The sequence below is a fragment of the Chondrus crispus genome, genomic scaffold, assembly GCF_000350225.1.
Source record: "Chondrus crispus Stackhouse genomic scaffold, scaffold_210, whole genome shotgun sequence".
In the NCBI taxonomy this organism is placed as follows: Eukaryota; Rhodophyta; class Florideophyceae; order Gigartinales; family Gigartinaceae; genus Chondrus; species Chondrus crispus.
This window is the reverse complement of record NW_005179085.1, coordinates 55,546-75,238: the sequence shown is the minus strand read 5'-3', so window position 1 is coordinate 75,238 and position 19,693 is coordinate 55,546. Positions and strand designations below refer to the sequence as shown.

At 52.7% G+C, this 19,693-nt stretch overlaps 7 protein-coding genes; 2 read left to right on the top strand and 5 right to left on the bottom strand.

The window, feature by feature from the left end:
- Positions 1-768: 768 nt before the first annotated feature.
- Positions 769-1,014, bottom strand: CHC_T00004056001 (hypothetical protein). The gene has a single exon (XM_005715307.1). It carries the CDS (start codon positions 1,012-1,014, stop codon positions 769-771), a length of 246 nt encoding a protein of 81 aa, XP_005715364.1.
- Positions 1,015-4,815: 3,801 nt separating this feature from the next.
- Positions 4,816-5,433, bottom strand: CHC_T00004055001 (hypothetical protein). The gene has a single exon (XM_005715306.1). The coding sequence runs from the start codon at positions 5,431-5,433 to the stop codon at positions 4,816-4,818; it is 618 nt and encodes a 205-aa protein (XP_005715363.1).
- A 1,754-nt stretch (positions 5,434-7,187) lies between these two features.
- Positions 7,188-11,201, top strand: CHC_T00004054001 (hypothetical protein). XM_005715305.1 is given in 4 exon segments: positions 7,188-7,248; positions 7,382-8,277; positions 10,962-11,075; positions 11,076-11,201. 3 exon segments carry the CDS (start codon positions 7,188-7,190, stop codon positions 11,073-11,075), a joined length of 1,071 nt encoding a protein of 356 aa, XP_005715362.1. The 3' UTR covers positions 11,076-11,201.
- Positions 11,202-12,244: 1,043 nt separating this feature from the next.
- On the bottom strand, positions 12,245-12,919 carry CHC_T00004053001 (hypothetical protein). Its single transcript, XM_005715304.1, has one exon. The coding sequence runs from the start codon at positions 12,917-12,919 to the stop codon at positions 12,245-12,247; it is 675 nt and encodes a 224-aa protein (XP_005715361.1).
- Positions 12,920-15,332: 2,413 nt separating this feature from the next.
- CHC_T00008477001 (3-oxoacyl-[acyl-carrier-protein] reductase) lies at positions 15,333-16,644 on the bottom strand. XM_005715303.1 is given in 2 exon segments: positions 15,333-15,744; positions 15,745-16,644. The coding sequence occupies 1 exon segment, from the start codon at positions 16,642-16,644 to the stop codon at positions 15,745-15,747; it is 900 nt and encodes a 299-aa protein (XP_005715360.1). The 3' UTR covers positions 15,333-15,744.
- A 116-nt stretch (positions 16,645-16,760) lies between these two features.
- On the top strand, positions 16,761-16,915 carry CHC_T00004052001 (hypothetical protein). XM_005715302.1 is given in 2 exon segments: positions 16,761-16,889; positions 16,890-16,915. 1 exon segment carries the CDS (start codon positions 16,761-16,763, stop codon positions 16,887-16,889), a length of 129 nt encoding a protein of 42 aa, XP_005715359.1. The 3' UTR covers positions 16,890-16,915.
- A 769-nt stretch (positions 16,916-17,684) lies between these two features.
- CHC_T00008958001 (Adenosine 3'-phospho 5'-phosphosulfate transporter, PAPST) lies at positions 17,685-19,240 on the bottom strand. XM_005715301.1 is given in 2 exon segments: positions 17,685-18,145; positions 18,146-19,240. The coding sequence occupies 1 exon segment, from the start codon at positions 19,238-19,240 to the stop codon at positions 18,146-18,148; it is 1,095 nt and encodes a 364-aa protein (XP_005715358.1). The 3' UTR covers positions 17,685-18,145.
- Between the last annotated feature and the right edge of the window lie 453 nt (positions 19,241-19,693).

Genomic DNA, 19,693 nt, shown 5'->3' with positions numbered 1-19,693 from the left:
GGGGGAGGGGAGGAGAGGAGGAAAGAAGGGAGAGGGTGAAGGAGGGAGGAGGGAGGGAGGGAGGGGGAGGTCGTGATATAGTGCTACCCTGTGTTAGTGGGCCGAAAACGGCACTATATCCATCCAGGCACTGTAAGATAATGAGATTTACGGCTTTTTTGCAGCCACTCCCTTGGCATCACTGCTCAGAAAGACCGCTCGCAGGACGCCATCACTCATACTTCGCATCTTCACTACAGACTCAGTCTAATCAAGCATTTCTGTTATTAGTAGCTGCCGAGCCGTCGCATTGACTTCCTCCTTTTTCGCAGCGATAAATTCCAGCCTACACTTTTGCAGATGTCCAATTGCATCATCGACCCTGCCTTTTTCCGCCATAGTCTCTATTCTAGTACGCAACTGCATAATATCTTTCCGCGGCGGCAGCGGCTCTCGGGCAGTACGTCCATCCAACTGCCTTGCCTCTCTGGAGACCCTTCGTTTTTGGCTCAATATTCATGCCACCCACAGAAGGGTGGCACTATATCGGAGCTGGCACTAACAAAGATGGCACTATATCGCGACCCCCCCCCTGTACTCACAAACTAAACGCATAGACTTTGATGATGAGATGGAAAGAAAGTTGGAGTGGGAATTGTTCGAGCTATTAAAAAAGACGACGACCCCGCAAACGGCTGAATTGCTTACAAAGTGGTTTTTGTTTGAACCAATATCCTTCTCAGAGCGTTTTCTATGCGCCAACAACTGAGAAATGAGGCAGAAAATGGCCTATTTGCTATCAAAGTGATGATCGTAAGTGTATGAGGACCAAGCCCGTGAGACATATTTCATGGGCATGTTCAAAGATGAGCCACAAGTCCGAAGATGAATACAAACATCCAGGGCATGTGCGGGAAGGACCAGAAAAAGGCCCTTCAGATATATGACTAGGCTGTCTCGGCCCACAAAGGCACGCGACAGAACTCCAACTCGACAGTCTGCAGTACCCTTGGGTACAACAAAGACGGCTATCATGGAATCAACCGTCTCTTCTGACTGGAAAGGAAAGCTCAAGCTGAAGCGAAAGAGGGCAAGTGAGCTTCTGTGGACATCGTCACAAGTATGACTCACAATTCACAGCTGGACATACTCACAGGTCCCGTTCGATGATGTTTCTGTACGCTGAAATGATGCACCGCCTAAGCTTAAACAATGTTGTGGAGCATGGCTGATTTCATAACATGGAACTTCGTCCTGGACCTTTCAAAAGCTCCAGGACAAAGTTCCGTAACACGGAGTTCCATGTTACGTCCTGGAGCTTTTGAGTGGAGTATGGAATAGGCGAGTTAGTGAGAGGCAACAATATAGTATTTGGCACCGGGTGGCACATGGGCGGCACCGGTGGTTTAAGGTTCAGAAAAATGAGCACGATATGACGCATGTGTGATGGATGGACTGTGTGACATGAGGGGTCTAATCGTCACGCTGTGACCATTCATTCAACCGGTGCCGGAATTGAAGCTTAAAGGATCAATTGTCGAGAAACGCCCAAGTTTCATTAGTCAACGCGTGATTTCTTACCAGAAATATTTTCGGTGATGGTTTGCCCTGGTGAGCTGGATCGGATGGCATTTCAGAGGCCGCTTCATGAGAATTCATATTTTCGGGTCCTTTTCACGGTGGTCAAAATGCGGTTTTCACCGTGACGATCTCGACCACGGTGAAAACGGCTGTTGGTAAGATTTTCCGGACGTTTAGCATCAAAACCCTATTTTCACGTTTTAATTTTCGTTGTACATGTGTCGTCGGCGACGACGACACATGTACAAACGTCGGCGACGACGACTCGTCGCCGTCGGCAGTAGTTTCTGTCATATCGAAATGTTGCGCATTGCTGTTCCCAATCTTCAAATCTTCGAAAATATTACTGCTAGCCGTGACTTGGAGGACCAGTTATTTCTACCGTGGCCAATTTGTCACGGTGGAAAACACCATCGGTACGGTGCAAAACACCATCGGTACGGTGCAAATGACCCCCAGAAAACAGAATTCTCATGAAGCGGCCTCTTTCAGCACGTTTTTCACATCAGCAATTACATACCTAGAACTCTCTGTACCGGCGTTAGGTCATCTTGTACAGTATGTCTATGATGGCGTGCGTGACATCGGTCCGGGATGAGAGTCAGGCGGCGGTGTTGTAATGAACAATGGCTGCTGCAATGAAGCAAACGTTTCTTCGGGACAAGTACAAGGAGCCCGCACACGTCTTCCGTAGCTCTACCAGTGATGTGTTTTGACGCGTCCAGGACAGAGAGAAGCGTGGTCAGTATGAGCGCCAAGGCGAGGCGGGCTATTGGTCCGAATTCTGCGAGGAAAGCATGTCCTGTCCAGAAGATGAGCAGTTTTGCGTCATTTGAGGTGAAGATAGTCTACCTCAGTGAATGTATGTGCAGTAGGGAGGTCCCTGTTCACCTCATACGCAGAATGCCAGGTCTGGGTCTGCCAGACGGGCAACATGCAAGCGCGCATGACTGGAGGCACCGCGAGAACCGATGAGCTGTGCGAGCAGGGAGATCACGGAGGAGAATTGAAGGGCAGACGTGGCTAGATTATGAACGGCCGAGGAGCTACCCCTCGAGGAGGGGTAGTGTCTGAGTGACACATGTACAGGAGACCCTACCCATTAGTGCCGCCCCGTGCGAGACCCCAAAAACAGGCACTATTGGGAGATGGCATTAGTAGGTGATGTCGTCACATCTATTTTCATGCACTCGGTAATTAACGTCTGCCTGCTCCGCGTTGGTTCTCTGTCGTGTTTTGCAGTGAGAAACGCGTTCGTCGGCGAAATGTCTAGACCTCAACGAGCACTCCGTAAAGTTTATCAGGATCTGGTTTAAGTGAAGCCCTCTGATCGATGATGTTTTTTGTGACAGAACCAGGAGTTACGCCGCTACCGAGCTCTTTCAGTGCCGCTCATGGCCTCTTTTCTCAGCTTTGGAGCGCCAAAAGGACTATAGGCGAATGTGTTGCGGATTATGGCCCCTTGGAAACTATGAAGTTCACTCGAATGACTTCAAACGCCTCCAGAAGGACTGCTGATGCAAGGAAGATTGAACAGTTATTATATTCATCCGTTTATGTTTGAGAATAAAATGGGTGCATTCTGAAATGGCCGGAAAACCAAATTACCAAATATCGACCAATGAAAATGCGATAAATTTGTCGGATTTTCTCCAGATGCGAAGATCTGTAGAGGGGTCACTGATGTCGGTGTCAACACCTCTACAGTTCGCCAGTTGCTCCGCCAAATTTCCCGCGATCCAAATAGGGCCACTCTGCGCCCCACCCATCATCTATGACTCCCATTTTCTTGCGAATGCCTTATTCATACAGTAGCGCACCCGCCAATTCGCTAGGAAAACTGGCGAACTGGAGTCGGAATGTTTTTCATTTCCGGGGTGCCGCCGCCACATTTGGTAATTTGGGAAAATCACAGTTTCGGAATGCACCCAATGTATCTAAATGTACTTCTGGGTCTTTCAAATAATATTTCAAGTTTCCTTTCGCTTCTTTCATTACTCTTTTTGCAATAGATGGTTCGCAATGTGACTGCTTCTTAGACCATATCTGCTCTTTCAATACATTACAAGGGGGGGGGGGGGGGTGGGGGGGGCTCCTCAATAGTTCGCTTTTGAATAGTTCGTTACGCCAATAGTTCGCATTTCTGACGATGTCACGGCTTTTCAGACGTGTACACGTGTACCTATTCAGACCGGCGCGGCCGCCACTGTCCTCCCTTAAATTGTTCATGCTCCAAGAGCACGAGTATAATCTCTTCTTCATCCCGCCCCGCAGCCGTCCACATTGCGCGCAATGACGTTGAACTCCGCACCCGCTGTCAAAAGCATGCGCAAAAGATTGACTCTCTCCGAAAAAGCAGATATTATTCACCAGCTCTGTACAGTAGGTACCTCTCAATAGTTCGCCCCCGTGCCAGGACCCACAGATACGACCTATTGACAGAACGAACTATTATGCTCGCCTTTCTGGCACATCTCCATTTATTGCTTAGAATGCTCTGAAATGATTGTCTGCCGTGTTCTATTCCTTGTCTGCTCTCGGTAGGTCTCGAAAAAGACTCGTTTTGCCCGACGAAGCCCTTTGCTGGCCGCAATAAGACCTGTCCTTTCTGCTAAAACCTCCACTCCCTCAAACAACGGTCGGGACCACAACGGTCTACACGAGTACACGTGTACACGTCTGAGAAGGCGTGACATGGTCCGAAAGGCGAACTATTGACCAAACGAACTATTCAACTGCGAACTATTGAGGAGCACCACTGTAATGGGTTCACCGTGAGAGATGCAGCAACTCGTTTCGGTTGCAATCCGCGAACAATTCAAAAGATCCGTAAGAATTCTGTACGAATTCTCAATTGTTATTGAGAAACTACTGCCACTGTCCGATGTTGCGCAGTTATTTGAGGGGGTGGAGGCTTTAGCGGAAAGGGCAGGCGTCGTTGCGGCCAGCGAGGGGCTTCGTCGGGCAAAGCGAGCCTTTTTCGAGGCATACAGAGAGCAGACGAGAAAGAGAACATGGCAGACGCTCATTTCCGAGCATTTTGGGTAAAGGACCTATGCCAGCAATGCGATCTTAAATGTTCGTTCTGTCAATAGTTCGCATTTTTGGGTCCTGGCACGGGGGTGAACTACTGAGGGGTGCCTACTGTACTACAGTACTATTAAAATCCACCCGTGAACGAACGACACCGACCCGCTGAATTGCTGACAGTGTCATTAGGCAGCAAGAAAACAGGCATTGGCATCGTGTTCAACCTCAAACTGCTAATTTCCTTTTATCTCTAGACAGGTCCAAGGTTAGGACTGTTGGACGTCTGACAAATTCTTGCATGCGATCCGTACAATTGGTGAACCTATCCCGTCGCGCGAGCTCTTGCACCTGCTCCGTTGGGTATGGCACGTCAGACTCGTCATCGAAGTACAATTCATTCCGGTACATGGCACATCTATAAAAGCCTGTGTGGTGTGGAAGAATTTGCAAAAACTTGAATTGTACTTCGGTTGACATCTTGCTGGCGAAATGAAGTTCCAGCAAAAAGTGTTTCAGCGAACGTGGTTTCGGCCGTGGCCACCATATCAAGAAGAAATCTTCTTCTGCAGAAAACGCCAAAGGTTTCAACTTGCGCGGGTTACGCAAGGCACTTAGGGTAGCCTTTGTCGAAAGATGATGGACTACTGTTAAGGCTGCAACCCACTCCTTAGCGTGCTTCCTTCCATCAAATCGATCATCTTTGTAAAAACTGTAAATGCTGGTCGGCTTCAACTTTAAAATTGGCTTCTCAGAATGACAGGAGAGTACTGGGCAGACGGTAGGGGAACGATTCTGCAGACAGCAAGCTGTTATGGTGTCATCCTGCTTGGAGCAACTATCCATGTTAAGGATCCAAATTTCACCGTGACACTCACGAAACTCGTACGCCCCATTATTCCAAGCAACAGCTCCATCGAGAATGCACGGAGCATTTTGATCCGGAAAATGCACAAGCTTGAATGATGGAAGAGTTCCTCGGAGGATGCCGATTACGAGACTTCTATGCCCAGCAATGGGAGGTGCTGATGGATAGTTATCAGTAGAGGGGTCATGGTAGTCGAGAATGACGGCCGGGATAGGAGAAGTTTCGCTGTTGCAGTGCGCGATGCAGAACATGTTCCTGTTATCGGGTAGAACTTCTGCGGGGAAACGAACGTTATGAGCGGGTATAGGGCCGCAGTACTGGTGCGTGTAGGGCGGCGGCAACGACAAATGGCAGGTCAAGAGCGGGTGAGACTCGGCGGCTGAGGAAAAGTGGGGGCCGAATCGGTATGCGCGGGACCAGTGCACTTCCAAAGAGTAATTCGACAGGATGTCTCAGGGCAGCGGGTACCGGCGGGGGGCCTCTACTGCGTACGACAGGAGGAAGTGGTACCGAAAGTGGGAGAGCTGGTCGTACAGGTGGTACGATAGAGCGTCTGGCATTCAGTCGCCTAAACTTTCAGCTCTCCAAACAATTCCGCGATCTCAACGACAGAGGGTACAGTCCTTCTCTCTCTCCCGTCCTCTGCGATCCCATCTTCAGCACTTGATTGCTTTGCAGTTGAGTTCGTCAGACCCTGACTCGTCTCAAAAACAGCATAACAGCAGCATAACAGCAGCATAACACCCGGACCCGTGTGACACGTAGCACTTTTCGTGTTCGCGCGTCTGGCCGGCATTAGTGGGAGGGTGGCATAAGTAAAAGCGGCACTAATGGGCGGCCCCCCCTGTACTCATGTGAAGACTTTCGTCTCACATAAGTACAGTAGTCGACCTATTTTATTCTTGATTTTCACTTCCACGACAAGAAAGAAAATGATACCCCCGCCACCGTACTTGACTTCTGACTTGGGACCAGAAAGAACTTTGTGAGAATTGCATGTGCTTCGTGGTCGTTTTTAGATATGTCTGGAAAACAAGCTTTTCTAAACCACCCTAAAAGCCCATGTAAAGCAACTTCGAAACCAAAAATGCCAGTTCAAAAAGGCAACTTGGTACTCAATCTGTATTATATTCTTAAGCTTTTTGCGTATTCAAAGCTCTGCTATTAGGGTGTTCTGCAATATGCTGTTACCCAAAACACGCACGTTAAGGAAATAGTGCTCAAGGTAGCTTTTTGAATGTTCAATTTAATTTATATATATTTTGCGAAAAAAGAGCTGTCCTCATATGAGCACATCGCCGGCCTCATATGAGAACAAGCCCCTGTCGGATAGGTCTATCACTAGAGGTCGTCAGTCATGATCTGCCACTAGCTGATGCAGTCCTTCGGGTGAGGGAGGTCTCCTACGACTTTGTGGAGTCTCCCACGCCGTTGCGATGTGTTCGGAGCCTGTGAGTCGCTTGTACGTTGCTAATACAGAAATGTCAGAGCGGGGGCGGCCCCCGCGTGGACGTCGCCGGGGATTGGCTTGTCGCCAGGAAGGCGTGGGGCTGCTGCGATGAAGAATGGTCACGCGAGGTCGCAGGCAGGGCGCTGGTTTGAATTGTGTCGGCGGAAACGTTGCGCAAAGGGGTCCACCGCTGGCAAGCCGTTGGGTCATTGATGCACCAAAGCTGCCTTTGTTTATGAAGTGTTCACCGTTGCGGTGCATCTGAGAAAAGAGCGAGATAAAATGAGGTCAATTTTAAGCCAAAAAGTAGGATTTAATTCTAATTTTGTACTTTTGAATAATGGTTGTTGACTTCTTGCCACTTATCTACGCATGCAATGCTTCCGAAGTGGCATGCCCCTGGACAAAAAGCTCAGCTTCGCTACACTGACACACCCGGGGTTCCAAGTCATCTAGACCAGGCGATTGCGCTTGAGGCCGCAACATGGCCTTTCCTTCACACAACTCGGACAGCGCTTTTCCGCAGCCACAGTCTCCCAATACCCTCAACTCTCCCACTTCTCCAGCCTCGGCCACATTCGCCGACGAAAGCGATCTCTTCGTGCAAGACGAACCGCATGTTGGTGAGCTTCATCTCGTCCCCTGCGCACTTGACGTGTACTTGGATTTGCCGAACAAAGCAGAAGATCGTTACGAACTTGTTGAAGGAATTTTGTTTCATCGACCCAACATGGCCAATACTCAACACGCGATCATAAAGGAATTCCTCGTGACTAAGTTCAGGGCCGTCAAGCTGACCGGTAACAATCGTGTGAATATCTACCCTGAGATGAAAGTTAAGGTCTCTTCCGGGAAGAGTCGGTCGCCGAGCGTCCGAGTTCCGGATGTTGTTGTGGGTCCGTACACTTCCTCTGAAAGCACCGGTAACGCATCTCCCCGGTCACAGAAAATCATATTTCACGAAGACAACATACCACTCATGGTAATAGAAATCACAAGCCCGAGCAACAGACTGACCGACATGAACGCCAAGTCTGAGGAGTACTGCCGCACTGGGATTGCGACATATGTTATCATAGACCGTGAGACGGATCGCGTGATAGTAAGAAAGCTAATCCGAAACACCCGTTCTCGTCTTGACTACGACTCAGAGGTTGTATACACAGGGGATACGCTTGTGGACTGCTTTTTGTTCCGTGAACGTAACCTAACTGCAGAAAAGATATTTAGACCGCAGCAGACCGCAGAAGAGGCCGCCCAGTCACCGACCCGGAGAGAAGAGCGTGCAAAGGAAAGAGAACGGCGTGCAAAGGAAGAAGCGCAAGCAACTGCTGTATCAGAACGGCGTGCAAAGGAAGCAGCCCAAGCAAAGGCAGAAGCAGCCCAAGCAAAGGCAGAAGCAGCCCAAGCAACTGCTGTATCAGAACGGCGTGCAAAGGAAAAAGAACGGCGTGCAAAGGAAAAAGAACGGCGTGCAAAGGAAGCAGCGCAAGCAACTGCTGTATCAGAACGGCGTGCAAAGGAAGCAGCACAAGCAAAGGCAGATGCAGCCCAGGCGAGAGTAGATGAGCTCGAAAGGCAGTCCGGGAAAGGCAAAGGCGGCTCTTCCGCGAGAGGTAGAAAGCATACGAATTCCGGGGGGAAGCGCAGATGAAAGTCAAAGGCGGCTCTACCGCGAAAGGTGGAAGGCATACAAATTCCGTGAAGAACGTCGATAAAGGATAGTAGGATAGTCTAGGGTGCCCCAGAAATGTCACAACTCGAGCAAACACTTCATGTACCACTCTACGACGTCCACATCTCGCGTCTCGCCAACCGAATCCAACTCTTTCATGTTCTCATCCCTCATCCAGCCGTCTTCTATCCATCCCGCGGTTCTCGAAAGGTACGGGGCCCGCGTCCCCACTTCTGCCGATCTTGGTCTCTGACGTACAGAACCGAGGTATCATCAGCGGAGTGAACGGAGGATTCCCGGCTTACTACTACGCCTCCGCGCCTCCGCCTAAAAGCACAACAGATATCAGGTCGCCTTTCTTTTCCTTGGAACTGCTGCACGAATGCGAAAGGGTTTGAATGTAATAAAGTTTTTGGAATGAAAGTATCAATACATGAATATAAATAAATGGAATAGAGTGGATAAAGGCATGGAGTGTTTGAGGAAACTTTACTTGTACGGCTTTTCCGCCCGCGCTTCTTCTCCATCCCCACCGTCGACACAATCATAAACGTCACCTCGCCGCGCCCGTCGCGCTCGTCGAACCTCACGCTGCTTGTGTTCATCAACCGCCCTTCCCGCTCCTTCTTCGCCAGCACCTCCTGCACGGCCGCGCCCACCCCGCCCGCGCCACCTCCTTCTCCGCCGTCTTCGTCCGCTGCCGCTCCTGCTCGCGCTTCAACTTCTTCTGCGCGCCGTCCTCCACCCGCTCTAGCCTGCACGTCGCCGGGGATTGGCTTGTCGCCAGGAAGACTTGGGGGTGGGGAGGTGGACGCATGGGGATGGGCGAGGGGCGATGGGCGAGGGGCGATGGGCGATGGGCGATAAGGGGTTGCTCAGTCTGGTTGCTGCGATGAGGAATGGTCACGCGAGGTCATGTGACCTGTGAACAGGCAGGTCGCTGGTTTGAATTGTGTCGGCGGAAACGCTGCGCAAAGGAGTGCACCGCTGGCATGCCGCTCGCTCATTGATGCATTGCAAACTGTCTTTGTTTCTGAGGTGGATCTGAGAGGTGGATCTGAGAAAAGAGTGAGACAAAATGAGGTCAATTTTAAGCCAAAAAGTAGGATTTAATTCTAATTCTGTACTTTTGTATGATGGTTGTTGACTTCTTGCCATTGCTCTGGGTGTGGTAAAAGGAAGTGCCCCCTGGCCAGGAGACAGGTGGAGAGGGATGTGCACAGTATATGTAGTAGCGATATCCAACACTGCCGCATTCGATGCTTCCGAAGTGGCCTGCCCCTGGACAAAAAGCTCAGCTCCGCTACGTACACTAACACACCCGGGGGTCCAAGACATCTAGACCAGGCGATTGCGCTTGAGGCCGCAACATGGCCTTTCCTTCACACAACTCGGACAGCGCTTTTCCGCAGCCACAGTCTCCCAATACTTTCAACTCTCCCACTTCTCCAGCCTCGTCCACATTCGCCGACGAAAGCGATCTCCTCGTGCAAGACGAGCATATTGGTGAGCTTCATCTCGTCCCCTGCGAACTTGATGTATACTTGGATTTGCCGAACAAAGCAGAAGATCGTTACGAACTTGTTGAAGGAATTTTGTTTCATCGCCCCAACATGACCGATGCTCAACACGCGATCATGAAGGGATTCATCGTGGCTAAGTTCAGGGCCGTCGAGCTGACCGGTAACAATCGTGTGAATATCTACACTGCGCCCAAAGTTAAGGTCTGTTCCGGGAAGAGTCAGTCGCCGAGCGTCCGAATTCCGGATGTTGTTGTGGGTCCGTACGCTTCCGCTCAAAGCACCGGCAACGCATCTCCCCGGTCACAGAAAATCATGTTTCACGAAGACAACATACCACGCATGGTAATAGAAATCACCACCCCGAACAACAGACTGACTGACATGAACGCCAAGTCTAAGGAGTACTGCCGCACTGGGATTGAGACATATGTTATGTTAGATCGTGAGGCGGATCGCGTGATAGTAAGAAAGCTAATCCGAAACACCCGTTCTCGTCTTGACTACGACTCAGAGGTTGTATACACAGGGGATACGCTTGTGGACTGCTTTTTGTTCCGTGAACGCAACCTAACTGCAGAAAATATATTTAGACCGCAGCAGACCGCAGAAGAGGCCGCCCAGTCACCGACCCGGAGAGAACGGCGTGCAAAGGAAGCAGAGCAAGCAATTGCTGCATCAGAACGGCTTGCAGCGGAAGCAGCGGAAGCGGCTGCTGCATCAGAACGGCTTGCAGCGGAAGCAGCGGAAGCGGCTGCTGCATCAGAACAGCGTGCAGAGGAAGCAGAAAGGCGTGCAATGGAAGAAGCGCAAGCAACTGCTGCATCAGAACGGCGTGCAAAGGAAGCAGCACAAGCAAAGGCAAAAGCAGCCCAGGCGAGAGTAGATGAGCTCGAAAGGCAGTTGGAGGAATTCAAAGGCGGCTCTACCGCGAAAGGTGGAACGCATACGAATTCCGTGGGGAAGCGCGGATGAAAGTCAAAGGCGGCTCTACCGCGAAAGGTGGAAGGCATACAAATTCCGTGAAGAACGTCGATAAAGGATAGTAGGATAGTCTAGGGTGCCCCAGAAATGTCACAACTCGAGCAAACACTTCATGTACCACTCTACGACGCCACATCTCGCGTCTCGCCAACCGAATCCAACTCTTTCATGTTCTCATCCCTCATCCAGCCGTCTTCTATCCATCCCGCGGTTCTCGAAAGCTACGGGGCCCGCGTCCCCACTTCTGCCGATCTTGGTCTCTGACGTACAGAACCGAGATGTCATCAGCGGAGTGAACGGAGGATTCCCGGCTTACTACTACGCCTCCGCGCCTCCGCCTAAAAGCACAACAGATATCAGGTCGCCTTTCTTTTCTTTGGAACTGCTGCATGCACCAAAGGCGTAACAGGTGGGATGATGGTTGAAAACTGTGTTTTTGCAGTTGTCTTCTACTGCATGGTGGGGCTCGAGGCATCACGTTTTGGATATTTGTTCTTGGCTGGGCAATATTTTTACTAATCAGTTATGGTCGGGGTCATGTTGACGGGTATCACTGCTGGGGATGGCGGCATGTACGCAAGCGATGCGAAGCGGGATAGAAAAGGAAGGAATTAGTAGAGACAAGTGGGCTCCGTGGCGCGGGGCGCGTTGCGCGTCGCAAGTGGGGAGGAATGCGAAAGGGTTTGAATGTAATAAAGTTTTTGGAATGATGTCATTATCTCGCCGCAAGGTGTGAAGGTGGCCGCGGAAGTAGTTTTTCGAGAGGCTTTTCCTAGAACTGACTGCGAAGGACACGCAGTTCGCACTCGGATCTATCCTGCCGCAATGCAGTTCCAGGGGCGACGGTCCGCTTCCTTTCTGTCGTAGCTGTAATTGGATGCCCATATATGTAAGCCCATACTGTAGCACAGTGGCCAGGTTGGGGGGAAATTTTGAAATTTTGAATTCGCCACATGTCTAGCGCAAATCGGACCCACCCAACTCTTCCGAGACCCGCTCCCTGACCACCGATTCAAAGCCATCTGATTCCCGCCTTTCCATCCATCCCATCCCAACAACCATTGCAACATCCCTTTATCCTCACCCACCAAACCAACCCTTCCCTCTCTCGTCACGGAGCCTCTGGCTCGCCAACTACCATGTCTGCTCCTGAGTGGGAATCATCGAAAGAGAACGTCCTCCCCGTCTCGCATGGCCGCAGTGTCCCCGCCCTCAACGACGCCCTCGTCATGAAAACAGAGGATCTCAACCGTCAACGTGCCCTTCACGAAGCCGCCATTCGCGACGGCCAGAACGGCATCGGACCTTACGCGGCCGATCCGCTCGGCCCCTGGGTCATGTACGCCAAGTGGGTTGTCGACTTCTTCCCGCGCGGCTCCGATTTGATTGTCTCCGTCGTCGAAGGCGCCTGCCGCCGCTACGCAAAGGACCCAAAATACCGCAACGATCGCAGATTCGTCCGCTTGTGGATCCGCTACGCAGATCTCCGTGATGACAAGCTCGATGTGTTCGAGTACATGCAGCGCCATCGTATCGGGGAGGTTGTCGCGCTTTATTACGAGGCCTGGGCTACCACGCTCGAGCTCGCGAAACAGTACGATAAGGCCGAACAGACCTATGCCCTTGGCTTGCGCATGGGCGCGGAACCTGCCCAGCGACTCGGACAACGCCAGCGCGAGTACTTTGCGAGAATGGCCGCTCGCGCTCGCAGAGCGGAGAAGAGGGCGAAGGATGCTGAGGAGAGGAAGAAAGATGTTGCGAGAGCCAAGGACACTCGCGCTGCTCGCGGAAGAGTCACGCTTGCGGACGATATTCTTGCCCGTCCGGATGCCCATGATGCTGCCATGAGTGGCCCCGGCGATGCAAGTGCCGGACCGGTGGCTTCGAGCTCGACCAAAGTGCGCCCAGCCCTTGGTCCCATTTCGGAACGCCAGGCTCTCACTGGTAGACGACCCATGTCATCAGTACGGAGTAGCAAGCCGCGGCTGGGGCAGAAGTCTATAGTTGGTTCTCCACGTCCTGATAAGAATAGAGAGGCGCAGGTGGAGCGGTTTGAGGTTTTTGCAGATGCTTCGGCCAGTTCGGAATCGCCACTCGCGGTCCATCATGTGAGAACGATGGAAGCGGACGGGTTTCCATTTAAGCCTATAAGCAAGCGCGAAGAAGTTCAGAAAGAAAATGGGGGTATGCTGCCCTCGAAGTGGGCCGGTGAGACTCTTCCCCAGAGTGCTAAAGCAAAGAGCGTGCTCGACCGACATAGACCCGCTGCGCAGACGCATGTAGAAATATACCAAGAGCCGGACGTTGAAGAGGCATACAGTCCGACTCCACCACCAAAAGGTTCGATGTCAACGACGGAGCCACTTGAGGAAGAAGATATTCGCTCTCCTAATCATCATAGAAGGAGTTTGGGGATGGGTGCAACATCACCCACAATCAACACCAAACTCGCATTGCAGGAGGTTGAGGACCTTTTCAACTCTTCTCTTCCGATGGAACGGGCTAGGGAAGAAGCGAGGGCAGAGTCCTTCTCTGCGCAACGTGCCGCGACGAGAGAGGAGAAAAAAATGCAACAGCCAACGTTTGAGATTTACATGGATGGAGATGAGAACCTGAGTGCCCAGACTTCAGCACAATCTTCTACTGCAATTCCTTCAAAGGACATGGCCGACAAGGAAAATGCCCTTGGCGTGAGGAAACCTCTCACGCGTATGGGAGATCACGAAGGAAGCGCTGGCCTCGGCAAGCGTGTTTTGCGGCTCATTGAGCAGGCAGGAGACGAACAGGGGCAGGCACGCCGAGAAGACATGTCAGAGAGACAGACGGAGCCAAGCCGTGAGGGCCACCTTGAGAGTCGTGATGGCCTTCAACAAAAGTCTGATATGCATATAGATGAACACATCGAAGAGTTGGGGGATGGACAAGCTGAAACCACGGTTGCCAGTGAACACATGGATTTCCTTGCGAACTGGTGTATCAAAGAACCTGGCTACCATCTCCTTGACGGGCCGGACCCGGAAGTCGAAAAGGACGGGCTCTTTGATCTTGAACCACCTGGCCAACCGATCACTTCCTTCAACGTCGACATGTACCTGTGGCAAGGGTACGAAGGTAAGTCTGAAGTAGTCTTTGTAGAAGACTTGTGCAACGTACTGGAGCTGCGTGATTCCGAGGATATGGACAGTGGAGCCGATCATCGTCTGGCACTCAAAATGTCCGAAAACGACAACTCCACGTGGGAGTTCTACGTTTATAGAATGGTGCATGATCGATACGGGACGCCCATCCGAAGTGTGCCGTCTGCTGTGGCGTTCTACATTGGGAACCCTCGGTCATACCTCATTCTGAACTCTGTCGCCCCCTGTACGCTTGCGGAGCTTATAACCTTATCGGGTGACGAGTTGATCCCAGAGCCCGTGGCGATGTTCCTGGTGGTTGATCTGCTACGCACACTTGAGGCTATTCACACGACGGGAATTATTCATGGGGATGTTACATTAGACAACGTCTTGTTCCGAGATGATGTCGATGTCGAGCTCTCGGAAAATACGTATAATGGAAGCTCAGCTAGTACCTGGGGGTCAAAGGGGGTATCAGTGGTTGATTTCAACCACGCCGTTGACTCGCAGCTAGTGGACGGTGATGTGAATGCGCTGGCGAGGCATGTATCGAAACTGGGAAATGATTTTCTGGCGGACGACTATCGCCGGAAAGACACCGCTTTATGGAGTTTCAATGCGGACTGTTACGCGGCTAGTGTCTGCGCCCGAAAGCTGCTGAAGCTGGACGGAACGGAGAGTGTAGATAGCAAGCTGAAGCACAGTGCGATATGGGGAAGGTTCTTCGAGGCGATGGCAGAAATAGGGTATACGGCGAGGGGTGCAGAGACAAGCGATGTTATGAAGAGGTGCAGAGCGGAGATGGAAGCAGCTTTGAAGGGGGACTTGGGGTTAAGGGGGTCTTTGGTAAGGCTGTGTGGGGAGGTTGAGAGGAGAAACTCGTTTGACGATACAATTTGTTAGAGGGCGAGCTGTTGCAGGAGTAAGTTAGCTTCTCTTGGCGCAGGCTTTTGTCTTTGAGAGTCGCTTTGCTGGTGGAGATGTAGAAGTCAGTTTCTCGCAAAAGGAGGGTTTCAGGAGACACGAGGTGTCCAGCGTGTAGAGTAAAATATATAATGCGCTTGTGAGGGCGTGAAAGTTTCCGTCATTGTTGCCTTGTACCTGTCCGTCAACGGGTGATAGCGCCAGAGGAGAAAAGAAATTGCTCCTTGCAAATGCCAGACATCCTTCGGCAGCAAGTACTTTAATCTTAGAGGCAGACGGGTTTGCCCACTTTCGCTATTTCAATCAATATTTTCATCAGAAGTCTCGCCGCCTTCACGGTCAAAACGCTCAATATTAGTTAACCATGTCCCCGAACTTTTCGATAAGTAGGGAAACACGAGGAAGCATTCCTTCCCACCAAGGTGCGGTCCTTGCAAAACGGGAGGAACCCCCGAGCCGCAAAGGAGTTCCGCAAGAAAGCAACTGGAGCCAAAATCTCGGTAGGTTCCATGCACCCCATGCATTGTGCCGTCTAACCTCCTGCTTCCGTTGTGGGATGACGGCGTGGTGGCCCCTTTGCCAACAAACCAACTATACATGAGGGCCTTTTTCACTATTTACAGTTTTGCGCTAATCCCCGGCGGTACACCTTTTGTGTTCTTGGGCTCCCATCCCGCATCTGGGACTGGGGGCCAAACCTTTCTTGGCTCGACCTCCCTGACACAACGGTACTTCTTCAAATCGGTGACGCCCTTCCAACTCAAGTACTCTTCATCAATCAAGGCCATTCCGGAAAACAAGTCCGGCTCCTGGACGATCTTGAGCACGCAGTCAGCTAAAATATCAGCCTTTCGCCACTGGGTCCTGTCGGCCATCTTAAAGTTCCTAGTGGCAAAGCTCTCAATCAGGGTCGCGGGCCACAGAGCGTTGATGGCGACGCCCGTGTCCTGAAGCTCGCGGGCAACGCCCATGGCGATCATAGTCATACCAAACTTTGAAATGGAGTAGGCGACCTTGCCCTTGAGCAAGGACAAGTCGACGGGGGGCGACATGACGATAATGCGACCATAGCCCTGCTCCTTCATGACGGGGATGCTCGCCTGCACGCAACTAAAGACGGCACGGGCGTTGACGCCGTTGACAAGGTCGTACTTGCTCATGGGGGTGTCTTCGACGTCACGCCACCACAGCGCGCCCGAGTTACAAATGAGGTAGTCCAGCCTGCCGAAGGTGGCGACGGTCTTGTCGACCATGCCCTTGACGGCGGCGTCATCACGGACGTCCACCTGCACCGGGAGGGCGCGGGAGCCGAGGAGACGGACCTCGGCGGCGACCGTGTAGATGGTGCCAGGCAGGTTGGGCTTCTCAGTGACTGACTTGGCCGCGATGACGACGTCGCAGCCCGCGCGCGCCAGCGAGAGGGCAATGGAGCGGCCGATGCCGCGCGAGGCTCCCGTGACGACGGCGACGCGGCCCGCTAGGGGGGGGTCTGCGAGCAGGTGCGAGGAGGAGGGCATGGTCAGGCTGTGAGGTGGAATGAGGGCTCACTCCAAAGACGGGAGCGAAGAAATGGAGCAAGAAGGAGCAGAGTGAAGAGGACTCTTTTGGGGTGCGGTGACAAGGCCATTGGTCAATGGAACGTGTAATGGCCAAGATGTCTATCTCGAGATACCATGCCAGTGGAAGGGTCCGTTCTAATACGTGTACTCGTTGTATCGCTCTGCACTATTGCGTGAGCGCCGCACTGTTCCGTATACTGTGATGTACACGTGTTCGCCGTGCCCCCTTGAAATACTGTGACCCTTATCATGCTCTCATTCTCTCCTCTCCTGGCCCGCTGCCGCCTCCGAACTCGCCATCTCGCACCTCCGCATCCCCTCCTGCCGTCGCCCACCCCACGACCCACGACCTCGTCATGAGCGTGCGCGCCAGCGACGTCCGCAAGCTGTACAAGGCGCTGCTCCGGCACGGCGGGCGCTTCTCCGATTACAACTTTCGCGAGTACGCGGTGCGCCGCACGCGGGACGCCTTCCGCGCCGCGCGCAACGAGACCAGCCCGGACGTGGTCAACGCCCGATACTACGACGGCCTCAACCAGCTCGCAATGCTCAAGAGACAGTCCGCCATCAGCCAGATGTTCAAGGCAGACCCCGTCGTTATCGAGGAGGGCAAGGCACCGCGGTAAGGCCGCAACTACCGTTCCGACGCAGACGCCGCCCGCCTGCGCACCGCACCCGCCTGATCGGTGCCAGGGCTCGGTGCCAGGGATGTCAAAGCCGCCGCACGTCCGATCGCACGCTCAACCTGGTGGTGAGGGCCTTTCGCAGGCAAGGCGTGGCTTGTCGTGCGCTGGGAGTGCCTGTCGTTGCCGCGGCACGATGCTTTTGCACGTGCATGAATGTCAGAGGATAATGATGGATGTGCCGATGTCTGCCATTCTCGCACGGTCTTCGCGTAACCAGAGCAGTCGTGCCGCTTTTTGCTTACAAGTCCTGCTTGTTATAGTGGTTTTTATGGTATTACATTGATGAGAAACGGAAGAGAGCTTGCGACTTCGCTGTACGGGACCTGTTTACAATGTTGAAGGATGTTTAAAAAGTCTGTTTTGAGCCCGTATACTTCCTTACGAACACTACAAACTGTGCCTACCCCGTAGCTTTGTCCATAGCTTCATCTCCACCTCCTCAACCTGTCAGTGTGCCTACACTAGCTCTGACTTCGCACGCGAAAAGACGTCTTACAAATGTTTAGACAGGCATCAAGTCCTGCCAGAACACGTCACCACGCCGCGGATATACCAAAACCAACAAAAAAAAGTTGCCTGCAACAAGCGCGGGCCCGGAATAATCGAGACCAAAAGCAAAAAAGACTGCGAAACAAAACGATCAAATAGGAGATATCACTCCTGCTTTACATCCCATCCAACGTCACACATTCCTCCCACCCCCACTCCGTGACCGCGACATCAACACAACCTGCCTCAAACGCCGGTGCAAGAAAATGAATTGGGACGAGCGTTTACTTGGCCGGCTGCTGTGTGAGCGGGACAGTGACCTCGGCCGGGGCGTCAGTCTTGGGTCCAGCCTTAGGCTTGTTTGCCTTCGCGTACGTCTTGTAGAACAAGGCGCCAAAGACGACGACGGCACCAAGCCATTGCAAGGGGGTCATACCGTGGCGGAAGATGAGGTTCGACATGAAGACGGAAAGGAACTGGCGAATAGTCATGATGGTGGCGTACAACAAAGCGCCGAACTCCTTGATGGTGTAGGTGATGGCAAACTGACCAGACACCGCGGAGAAGGAGAGAATGCTCATGTCTCCGACAACTGAGGGGTACTTTGTGAGGAAGGCGATCGAATCGAGGACCTTGCCTGAGGCGACGAGGAAGCCGATGCTCATCATACCGGAGCAAAGGTTGACGTAAAGCATCTGGTTGTAGATAGTCATCTGGTAGCCAGAGAAGAGCTTCTCCTGGAAGGTGGAAGTGAAGCCGTCAAAACCAAGATAACCAAGCATGAGAAGGAGTCCGAACCACGAGTCCTCCGCGCTGGCCTTCTTCGCCTTGATGTTTCCGGAGACGAGGAAAACTGTGCAGCCGAGGGCGACGAAGATGGCGACACCGTACTCGACCGGGCCATACTTCTTGCCGGACATGAAGGTACCCCAAATCATAACTGGAATCATCTTGCAGCACTTTGCCAAAGTCTGAGTGGGGAAGGTGACCCACTTGAGGGCCTCATACTGGCAGCTCGTGGCGATGACATTGGAAAAACTGATGAGGAAGTACTTATACAGCGGGGCCTTATTCCGAAGCTCTCCCCAGTCGCCCTTAACGAGGAGGACGAGGGCGGCGACGAACGCGGCGGAAAAGCGATTCGCAAAGACGAGGACCAAGGTGTTCTTGAAGTACTCGCCGTCCTCCCCGTCGGGCTCCTCGCCCGTGAAGTAAGGCTTGGTCATGATCCTCTCCTGCAGCAGGGCGTATAACAAGAGCGAGCCGATGATACCCACGACGCACATCATGACGCGCGGGGAGGGGACATACTTCCAGATGCCGACCGGCTCGGGCGCGGCCGTGGGCTCCGGCTCGGAGTTCTTCTCGGGGGTGGCCATCGTGTGTTGCGGGGCGACGGGGCGGGGGGGCAAAGTGCGGGAATGGAGGTGAGTAAGAACGGTGGGGGGGCGCGGAGTGGGGGGAGAGCGGGGAGTTCCGATTGGGACGCGGAGGGTGACGGCGTTCGGCGGCGGTGAAACGGAGAGAGGTATTTGTATTGCGGACGGGGAAGGGGGCGGTGTCAGACGGCGTGGTGGGGCGGAAGGGCGGGCTGACGGTGAGCGTTATGAGGCATTTTAGGGGCGCATAGGGCGGCACAGTGCTTACAGTTGCCGATCTCGGTTTTGGTGCATGCGGACGGACCCCAACGTGTGGTCAAACACAAGCGGCGTTCCTGATTTCACCCCTTTTTTGCGCCGCCCCGTTTGATCGCCGACCCCCCCCCCCCCCCCTGCAAAAATTCCAAAGCTACCTCCTCCTGAAATTTAAAACTTCATGAGGACCCCACCACA